The 11,396-nt window shown below is 31.0% G+C and overlaps 1 protein-coding gene across 1 annotated transcript; it reads right to left on the reverse strand.

Moving 5' to 3' along the window:
- Window positions 1-798: 798 nt before the first annotated feature.
- On the reverse strand, window positions 799-10,553 carry LOC132696502 (cuticle protein 7-like). The gene is made up of 4 exons (XM_060661359.1): window positions 10,463-10,553; window positions 6,154-6,267; window positions 5,267-5,657; window positions 799-1,050 (listed from the first exon to the last, which is right to left on the reverse strand). The coding sequence occupies exons 1-4, from the start codon at window positions 10,469-10,471 to the stop codon at window positions 944-946; spliced, it is 621 nt and encodes a 206-aa protein (XP_060517342.1). The 5' UTR covers window positions 10,472-10,553; the 3' UTR covers window positions 799-943.
- Between the last annotated feature and the right edge of the window lie 843 nt (window positions 10,554-11,396).

Below are 11,396 nucleotides of genomic sequence, written 5' to 3' on the forward strand. Positions count from 1 at the left end.
TGGACAGATCCAGAGGCGAGCCCATGTTTTTCTCATTTGTTGTGACTTTTTTTTCATTATAACAAATTTTCTTAAATTAATTTTTGGAATCAACTTCTTTATCTGAACATTTTTGTGTCGAAATATCCCATTTTCCGTTTGGATCATAGATATAGTTGGACGTCTTTGGTTTTGACAGAATTGACGTGAAAGTGATATTTTCCAAATCGTCGGCCTCTCATGGCTTACTCCGTTAAATTTCATAGGTGATTTGACATTAAAAAAGTCATTTCTATCACAGCCGTCAATCCGAAATATGATATTACTACAGGAAGCTGTTTAGAATAAGTAGTTGATTCCGCGGTTTAAAAAAATATGGCGATATTTCTCTATTCACTTAAGTTACTTTAAGCTTTAATCCTTAGTGTGTTTTATTTTTGGGAACAATTTAATTAATTATGTTACTTAATGTACCTAGTTGGAAGTAATTTTTGTAAACAAGTTTTCCATATTAACTAATTTTGATGGCTGTCGGGCAAAAGTCGCATCCCGTTAAATTTGAACCTGCCCTGTATACTTACGATGAAACAATTAAGAATGCAAAGCAGACATATAAGCGAATCAGGTAACCAGATTAAATTCGGGTGTCGACCGAAATCTTTTGCATAATGTGATGCAAGTTTTTTATTGTTGATTTCTCTGAACCGTATATTATCGATTGCTTAATTATTAACAAAGGTCTCTATCATGTGTGGGCTGAATATTTATGTTTTCCATCGTACAGATACACTTCCTGATGCAAAGTAAGAGCGCGGTAGGTTTTGCTTTGAATATTTTTATTTAGTTAGTAGAAAATTACAAAACATACTATACTTTTTAGTATTTTTAAAATTTAACATTTTGTACAGATAACACAACTTTGTGCTAATTTGTGGCATTTAGCGCAACAGAGATCTTCCTCCGTCTAGTATCGTCCGTGTAAGTCATAGTAATCGTGTTGATGTGTGTATCCGTTGGAATAGGACGGGAGACCTTGATAGTCATCGTAGTATACTGCTGATTTTGGATATCCTGCAACAAGAAATTTAAAATAGCTTTGAATATTCTTCTGGATCTTCATAAACATAAAAATGTATTTATTTTCCTTTTTAAGTCTTTTATCACAATATACAGGGTAGTATAGCAATCTTAGGAGAAGGATAAGTCTGAATAGAGGAACATTATTACACAATTCAGTACAAAACATATTTCTTTCTCATGCATGCGAACAACTAATATATTAAAAATATGTGCACAGTAATTAAAATGCGGACCGCTGAATTGATTTACATAAGGTGTTATGCATGACCAGGTTAACAGGATTTGTGTATACAACAGCTATCAACAGAAATGCAGTATGCGGTTATAAACAAATTGACCTGAAATTATCCAAATGTATGTATGTCATAAAAATTTAACTTGTGCTTTATCTTTGAAAAATAAGTTGGAGAACTAGAAACCGGTATACATTCAAGGAAATTTTATTACTAAACTATATGAGATATTTCATTTCATACGTCAAGATACGTTCATCTAAGTCGGATGTAGGAAAGCTCGTACTCGTACATAATTATATAATACCACTGCAAACCCCACTGTTCGCAGTTGATATTTTTCATTTTCAAGCAGTACAACGGATGGATGAAGTTCTTCTTGAGATAAAACGAGAAGTTACCTACTAATTGCACTTTTAATAACAAATAGTTGTTATATAACATACCCTTGAATATGATTATAATACTAAGTTATGCATGGGTGAAGTTCCTCTTGAGATTAAGCGCACATTTGCCTATTAGAGAAGTTAATTACTAATTACACTTTTAATCAAAAATTGTTGCTATGTAACACTCACTTGCATTTTATTATAATTCCAAAAACGCCATATATGTACATACATAAGATGAGTGAATAAGATAAGATATTGTTTTTGAAAAGAGATAGGTAATAGCGTATCGTAAATAAATATGTTATGAATATTTATGATTGATACCTAATAATTTATAAAAATAAAATTTTCGAATTAAGCGGAAGATATTAATTCAAATAAAAATAGTCGCCGCTGTTTAGGTATGAAACAAATTTCGACTCGTGTTGTAAATAAGTTGCTTCTCCTACCGGGAGTTACAACATCCGTGGATATTAGGTATTCCAATACTTTATTAGAAAAGCAAGAATCAAATTTTCCTTGCTTTTGTGTTCTTCAAACACTGCTTCCATTTATTACATCAATTACAGTGCCAGGGCTCGGATCGACAATTCTGAAACGTTGCAACAGCAAAACAGTCTAAGTAATGCATTGGGAAACGCGAAATGATGGCCACCTACCTACTACCATCGCGGTCGTGACTGAAATTTATGTAACGGTCGTGAAGTTACATCAAAAGTTGGTATATTGCAAACCGAGATTTTGTGCGAAAAACGATTTGAATTAGCACGATCGCTACCGTTTGTCCCTAGATAATCAGCCAGCACGCAGATCAGCTGTTAAACTGCTCTTGATTTGATTGATCCGGGACGACTTGAAGTACCTAAAGATAACTTTATTTTCCTTTTTCAACAATAATGTTTTATAAGATATATTAAAACTGGTAATAAATAATTAACATTTACTTTTTATTATTTTACTTCTCTCCGATATATATTTTTTAAAAACATTTTGAAAACAATGCTCTCAGTCTATTATTTCGAACTAATTCAAAAATAAAAAGTTAAGTTAAAGCCTCAAAACATTCCCTACACGAGGCAGCAGAACCTAATCAAAACAAACTTATCAGAATAACTTTTATTCAATTCTTATCACCACATCTTAAATGGGACGCACAATACGATTGTGAGTAGTTTGTTTCGTTTTAAACTGATCTAAGACTTTTAACATGATATGCCACTGACAATAGTCTGTTTTTACAATTCAAAGTCTCGAGAAGATTTATTCTTAAAGATTTTAGAGATTCTATTCTATTTGTATATCAATCATATGGAGAAATATTTTTATTTGGTATAACTAATTTTATTAACAATGAAACCGTATTTTTCAGCATTACGCGATTATCTAGTCCGTTTGACATTTCTGCTCTTCAGTTTTATATGAAGTGGCAACTTCACTGTAAAAGTAGTAATTGCAATTATCTCTATATGACATATTTATATAATATAACAATTTAGTTGTCTTATAATATCGTTTTCGAAGAAAAGGCAACCTGAAAAAACTGAAAATGAAAAAAATCCTAGCTACTGGTTGATAAGTTCAAAATCAGATTAACTTCTAGGAAGAAGAAAGCTATAATTAATTGTTTAGTTTGGTAAACGGATATGGTCATTTTCCTTGCTTGGTCGTAATAGACACATGTAAAGCTGCAAAAAAATTTACGGATTTAGGATAAATACAATCCACTCGCTAATTTTGTGGTCTCTGTGGACAAATCTTACGACAAGGCGAATGAATGCGGGTTTTGAGTCAGTATTATTTTGGAGAAACCAAATTAATCGTCCTGTCCGATGCTAATAGGAAGCACACTCGATATTTGGCATTTAATTGAACCGGTTTAATTGTTCTTTTTTATCTTTTGAATTTTGTTATTACAACAGATTAAGTTTAATGTCAGACCAGTATTATTATCCGTAGGTCCTTGATATTTTAATAAAATATCTACCCGCAAATGCCTAATCCAGTTCTTGCGCCGGTCCATATAGACAATTAAGTATGGTAATGCGAAATGGTATGGCGTCTGCCTACCGAATATCCTTCAGACGAATTTTGGTGGCCGCGGCGTCGCAATAAGGCCCGATGACATTTAAAAAATGAAACAACTTAAAACGACATTCTTTCGGTTCCTATATGTTCGCTACTTGACGGATCAATACAGAGTGATTCAGTTTAATGAACGACGGTTTCACTTACGAAGGAGATGAACAACGTGCGTTTTACATTGTAGATCATTTTGACACAAGAATGGTACAAAATTTCAACCACATATCGGGGAACCTATAAGCATTGTTATGCCTCAGTGGGGTTTTTTGATTAATTGATTTTTTTTTGAAATTTCTGAAGAGAAAATAAATTTCTGCAAAGTTTTGTAAAAGAAAAACTGACACATCCAAATTTTAAAAAGGCTAATGATAATTCAAACAACAAAAAATAAGTTATCGCTAAAAGCTTATTTGTTTGTTTTTTTTTTTGTAATTCCTTTCTTTTTTTAATTTTGTGCTGCAAAAGTGAAATTTCAAATGGTTACTTTTGATTTTTTCACCCTGGTAATACTCCAAAATTCGTTAAAATGAAATAATTAACTTGACTGTATATGTTTGTGATATTTGAAATACACTTCTGCCCATTTGAGAAAATTACGTAATTCCAAAAACAATTTTTGAGCTCGCGTATGAAATAAAATGTTTGACAATTTCAATAAAAAATGGTTTTAGTTCTGATAAAAACAACTTTCATTAAAAATATTAAATAAATATGTTGTAAGATAAATTTAGATTTTCACTTAACATGGTATAGAGTATAAGATAACGAAAAATATCGATTTGCACAAATGAAATGTATATTACTAGGGAAATCCTATAATTTGATCATAATCTATGTTATCGCAAACGTTTGCGTTATTGAATATTGCGATTTGAAAAAATGTAGTATCCTTGTACAGTTTGGTATTTCTCTTCTATGCCCGAAGACCCGGATTTTGCGACTCCATTTTTACTATTTAAATAACACGTCGATTAAGCAAAAAGAATTTTAATAGGTATAATCATTGGACGTGGCTGGGTATTATAGTATCGCTAAATCGGTCTTTAATGCAATTGTTGTATAAATTTCATTTTTATCTTCTCAGAAAATATAATAAAATGGCGAAAGGGTTGATCACTTATTTTCAGTTCTTTACGAGGTCTGAGCAATTAGTGAATTATAGCGATATAACAATATAATAATATACTTTTTTGTTTGTTTCTGTTTCTACATGGTTTTTATAAACTTGCCACCTTTGCAGCTTTTGCAATTATATGGGGGATAGCGAAAAGACGGAAATGGCAGGAAAATTTATTTAGATAAAAAAAAGCATTTTCGCATCAATATTATTGTAATTACCTCTTCCGATTAAAAAAAAAACATGAAAAAGTTTGAAATATTTGAAAAAACAGGTTCCTTGACTTTTTGCTAGTATCTTCAAAAATTTTAAAATTACTTTTTTTAATTCTAGTGATGGTCGCGCCATCCATCAGGACGTTGCCGTACTGTACTGGTACTCACCTAGAGAGGTCGTATATTTTATAACCGGTTTTTGGTACTCGAATGTTGGTTCGTAACTAGGCAACGACTTAACGATGGGTACCGATTTGACCACCGACGGCACCACCTGTTTGCCGTACGTCGGTACTATCGGTTTCACGTAGGTGGGTTCCAAGTGCGGCACGAGCGGCTGTTGCGGTTCCACGTGGACAGATGGCGCGCTTTTCGACACGACAGCGTTAAATCCGTTAACCGGATCGGCGACGTAGTCTACAATCCTTACGGAACCGTCCGGTTCCACAAGCGAGTACTGCCCTTTGACTACTTCTCCTTCCCGAACTTCGGTTTGCGTTTTATGATCACCAGTGTGTGGGTCTGATACGCCATATTTGAAAGCGTATTGCGGATGGGCCTTAAATTATATTATCATATTACAGATCTGAACTATAGTTAATATCGCATATTATCAATTATCCGATTGAACTCTGACCAAAAAATGTAGATCCTGTTGCTAGTAATGCTAATTTTAGCAAAGAAATAAATTATTTTTTACATTATCGTTCAAATAAAAGCAACAAAAACCCGGTTTTTGATGAAATTGAACACTGTTGTGTAAAATTTGTGAACGTTTGAAATTTCATTTTTATGAGTAAAGTAAAAACTAAAAAAAAGTAAATACTTGTCTTCATTCGTAATGTAGGAAGCCGAATTGTGCTGAAACGGTATTTGTTTTTTAAAATTTATATTTTAAAGAAAAAAGTTTTGGATTTACTTTCTTCATTTCTATGTTTTCAAAAAATAATCTTTTGGATCTGTTCGATATATTTTAATTTTTGTTAATTCATTTTTTTTTATGTCATTCAAAATTATTTAAGGATAACTGCGACCTATAACAAAATTATACTTACGTAATAGTCTATATTTTCCTCTGAAGCATATTTGTGGCCTGCAGGTATCGCGTATGGCGAAATAGCCCCCCCGTATATTCCGGGAACTAGTATGGTCAGCGTCACTATGAGGAGCTAAAAAGTATATACGTACGTGTTAATCATAAATAATAGTCAATAATTTCTTTGTTTACATTTTGTAATTAATGTGCCATTATAGATCACCGTTTGAGATTATGCTAAAGCATTCTACTTGAAATAAGAGAGAGGAAGTTATAAACTGTGAAGAATCAATTAAACGATTATTCTTAAGTGTTTATGCTTATTTATTACGTATGGTACGTTTGCGTATTTTACAGTGTGATTGGAAAATAACAGGCGCCAAATGTAAATTGTCAAGGATTCATTGAGAGTTAGTTGTATTAATAATTCTAAAGAACTAACAAACAAGTTGCCAATAGTCGGAAATAACTTGCAAAGCATATGCATTATGACGCTTAATATATACTATTTCTTTTGAGTTAGGTCAATAAAAAATTCATAAAAAATTATTAATAATGAAAATTGTTTCTGCTACAATTAAAGCAAAATCGATTAAACTTGAACTCAAAACTACTTGTAAAGTGGCCTTTTCTCACAGTGACTAAAGTGAAGAAAAGCGAATGTTGTCGTCCTCATAAAGCACTGGGTATAGAAAGTAAAACTGTTAATTAGTTCATTCAGTAAAAATAATATTTTGAATAAAGAATAGGACGTAACCTGACTTTCCCGTTGGTTTTGTATTATTTATAGTGTCGTGTTTTATATTATTTATTATTATTACATTACAAAGCAAGTACCTTCATATTGTTCAATTTGCTCAATTGTTCAAAATACTATTTATAAACTATAACTTTGTTTGTACCGGTTTTGAAAGCTGAGAAATAATTTTAATGTTTTTAATTAAATTGTAGGAAAGTTCTAGCCAAATCTAACAAATATAATTATAATTATATCGCTTGTAAATTGGCAACAAAGTTAAATATACCATATTCCCTTTGTCAATAGATCAGCCGACGTCAAACAACCTGTATACAATTCGTTTTGGCTAAATTAATTTCGCTTCCCATTTAAACACTTTGTTTTCAATATATAAGGTGTCCAAGTTAAAAAATTGAACTGAGATAGCTTTCACTTGATGAAAATCCATTTATCAAAATAAATAAGAACTAAAAGTTCAGATTTTCACGAAATTATATATTTTGACATGACAATTGTTTCGACAACACCCTGTCTTCATCAAATGTAATATTTACAAACTGCCTGCTACTATATATACGGAAAAATGACCATAAAACCTTAATTAATGTTGTTGTGAGAATTTAAGTTCAATAAAGGAGAGGTATTTAAATCTAATTGATCGCTAGGCAATACATTCGAATGTCTCATTTTGTTATGGCTTCCAATAAATTTAATTTTCTACTTTTTTGTGGCTGTATGCAAAATATCAAAATTGTCGTCAAAAATGTGTTTTTCTGTGTTTATGTGTAGCATAATTAGAATCTAAACTATTGTTTTTAAACGCTCTTTAATGTTCGTTAATGCGTTTCTTGAAGGGTCTACCTGTTTGTCCAATATAAATTTTAGGACAAGATATATATATATATATATATATATATATATATATATATATATATATATATATATATATATATATATATATATATATATATATATATATATATATATATATATATATATATATATATATGTATATATATAGACACCTGATTTTTGAGATTTTGGACATTTCGTTTTATTGTTTTTTAAAAATTTTCCTATTGTGTTGTTAGTTCTGAAAGCTATTTTTAAACCATATTTTGACAAAGGTTTTGAAACTTTTTCACTAGGTTCTCCTATGTATGTAATTGTTTTAAATTGTTCGTGTTCTGTATTAGGTTTCGGATAAATAGAGTTTACTGTCTGGATTTTTTTTATTTATTGAACTTAAATTCTCATAACAACTTTAATTATGGTCATTTTTCGGTATATATAGCAGCAGGTAGTTTGTAAATATTACATTTGATAAAGACACGGTCTTGTCGAAACAATCGTCATGTCAAAATAAATAATTTCGTGAAAATCTGAGCTTTTAGTTCTTATTTATTTTGTCCAAGTTAACTTTTTAAAATGTGGTTAATAATCTAACTTCGAATTTGTTTGAATTATTATTCTAGCTGCATGACTTCTTCAATTGCTTTCAACAAATTTTTGCTTATCTCTCGTCCATTCCATCCTTTTTGTTAACCTCACATTTTATTTTTCACGTTTATTCATTTTGTCTTAATTTTATATTATAATTTTTGTTGTTGAGCGGAGTTCCTTTTATTTAGCCATTTGTGGTGGCAAAAAGTTTTCTCTATGAGACTACCGATAATGATAACATTGTATTCTTTAAGGTTGCAGCCCAAGCTTACGTTAGGCAACGCGCGATCTTACCGAAGATCATTGTTTATTGTTATGAGTTTCCAAATAGCGAGAATTTCTCCGAGATAATTACCGACGTTTAGTGAATGTTTTTATTTAATTTTTTTCGAAACACACTCACACGCAGTAATATTTGTTTCGCAATTGAAACGGGGTCAATTCCAAAGCACAAGGTAATATAATTATCGTAATCTGATATTTTCGAAGCTAGCGGTCGCAAACGGCATTAATTTGCTGGGGTAATCGCTTATTAAAAGTGCTATCCATTTAGTTTGATTATCGTCATTTAAAAACGTGCTGAAAGAGTTCAACTAACTAGATGATTGCGTTGATTGCTTGCATTTCTTCGTAATCAGTCCATCTATACTATACAACGATTATATTTTCTCTCAAAATATTAAGTTTATGCATATTTCAACTCTGTTTCTGAAGGTTTAGGTTAACGGGTCAACTAGTAGCACTCGAAATGATGTTTTGGAAATAGTACTGCCAAATGTCACGAGGGCAAATTCAGAAAACTCTGACTTTACGAGTTGGGAAAAATCATAACTGATAAGGTACTTACAACATTTTTTAGTATGTGGTAAATAATTAAATATTTTAACTAAAAAAAACTATCTGCGGGCTTAGAAATAGAAAATATCACAAAGATGTCGTAATGGTTGCTATAATGCAAAATGGCCATACTATATGATGTACGAAACTTAGTGTAGTCTGTTACTGTACAAAAGGCCAAGTAACTCGTTTTTATTCATTCCCGTTATTCGGAAATGACATTAGATTTTGGAAGATGCTAACATTGTTTTTTAAAGTTGGTGTTGTTTTCTTCCCTTCGAAGCATTACTGTATTACAGTATATGGTGCGTTACCAGTTTACGACAAAAGGAATTATTTTGCAATCTTTTTAATAGGAAAATATTTGAAGCACCAACCTTGGCTCGCAGTATTTCAAGTTCAACCACAAACAGCTAAATACTATTAAACTAGAAAAAGAGTTTTTTGGCCTATAACTTAGAACAGAATCTTTTGTGAAAGCCAGTTTAAAAATGTGAATGGATTTTTAGCTATATAAATAATTTTGAAAAAATAAAATTAAAAAAATTGTGACAATTAGGTATTATTTGATTTAATTAATGTGGCGAATCGATATTTAAATAAGAAAGAGCGTTTGAAAGTTTATTTTATTTTTTTATAACTTTTTTTTATTATAAACATAAATAGCGTTTATACCTACCTACCTAGAGCAATTAAATTGCGCTTTTTAACAACTTTGAGGGGATGAAGTTACCTTAAATTAAATGCATTGTTAGCGCTACACCAATAAACAATTAAATTGACAATACATGTTATTATAACACTTCTAACATTTTTTTAATACAACAATTTTAGTTTAATTAAGTCAAAAATAGTTTTGCTTAAATCAAACACATTGGAAAAAAATATTTCTTACTGAAAGCATTTCAAAATATGTAAAAATAGTTTAAGGCGTTCTATTAATCTGATATTTGGATAATCTGTTTTTAATGTAAGTGACAAATAATGTACATTAAATCTTTATTTTGAAAATCAGACCTCATTTAGCAAATAAATCGAACTTGAGTCGATAATTCCAATGCATGTTGGTTAAAAATGTTCCGCTTTGTTGCCACTCTGTTACCCCACTGTTTACACAAAGTGCACATAAAACGCATAAAAAATGCAACCAAATTATGCACAAATTGCTTGACCAAAATGTGTTATTGGGGATCTATTTTTTAATCTAAATCACTGTAATGCACCACTCAAGCAATCCAGATAGTCCAAGGGAAATCAGAATGTCACAAAACCACTAACGTGTCACCCAACTGACGTGAAAAATTTTTACCTTGCACATTTTGCCTTTGAAGGAAACGACTGAAAGTGAATCGGAAACTTGACTGACAATGGTTTGACGCTCAACAGTTCTTTATACGTCTACTTAAAGCGTTTGTGAATTTTCTCGACCCCACCACCCAAGAACCTATTTTCGCGTGACAAAGGGAGTTTGAAAACTATGCGTAACACTCCATGACAACTTGCGTATTTTGGGTGATTAATAGATGTATTGTTTGAATTTTTCGAGATCATTGTGCAGAGACATAAGTTGTTACGTTAATAATAAATCATAAAGATATTCCCTCATCGTGGAAATTTGGTATGTCATCACTTTGTGTATAAAAGTTTTAAGTTTTAAAATTTATTAATCAATTAATCTAAATATTAAATATTTTAGTTCGATTGGAATATTCCACACGAGATAATGGGTTATTAAATTTCACACTTTGTGGAAAATTTCCAAAAGGCTGAAACTTGTAAATCGCATAACTGATCAACTCAATATTTTCGCCTGTCCGAGGCGATTACTTTAGCACCTTGAATGACGTCCGTTAATCATCTAAATGGAGGCAATTTTATGCTCGGTTTGGCGATAATTCCATCATTTAAATAATGCTTTTCAACTGCTATTGTCGACAATTAACCAGTTATATTTCATGAATTAATCATTATTTCTTTCTTACTCTTCTCTCTCAAAATTGTTATTTTAGGGATCCTGCGATGATCAGTTTTATCCAAGAAGTTTGAAAGAAATAATAATTTTTAAAAGAAATTATTTGGAATATGAAGTATAAAATATATTCTCAAGTTAACTCGGCATTAGAAAATCAATTTCAAAAGGCTTGCCTTGCCGGTACTTTTAAGCCATGGCCTAAAATTGTATTAGATAACAAACGAACAAAAGAAAGAAAAATTGTAGAGAAAATTGCTGTCAATGTGTACGA

This window comes from Cylas formicarius, unplaced genomic scaffold, assembly GCF_029955315.1.
Source record: "Cylas formicarius isolate icCylForm1 unplaced genomic scaffold, icCylForm1.1 PGA_scaffold_1__22_contigs__length_36826433, whole genome shotgun sequence".
Taxonomy (NCBI): Eukaryota; Metazoa; Arthropoda; class Insecta; order Coleoptera; family Brentidae; genus Cylas; species Cylas formicarius.

What these genes read in the sequence shown, in the direction of transcription:
- LOC132696502 (XM_060661359.1), bottom strand. An exon ending in AGGAAAATATAGACTATTAC is followed by an intron (nt 5,658 to 6,153) that starts GTAAGTATAATT and finishes ATATAATTTAAG; the next exon opens with GCCCATCCGCAATACGCTTT. An exon ending in AAAATATACGACCTCTCTAG is followed by an intron (nt 1,051 to 5,266) that starts GTGAGTACCAGT and finishes TTCTTGTTGCAG; the next exon opens with GATATCCAAAATCAGCAGTA.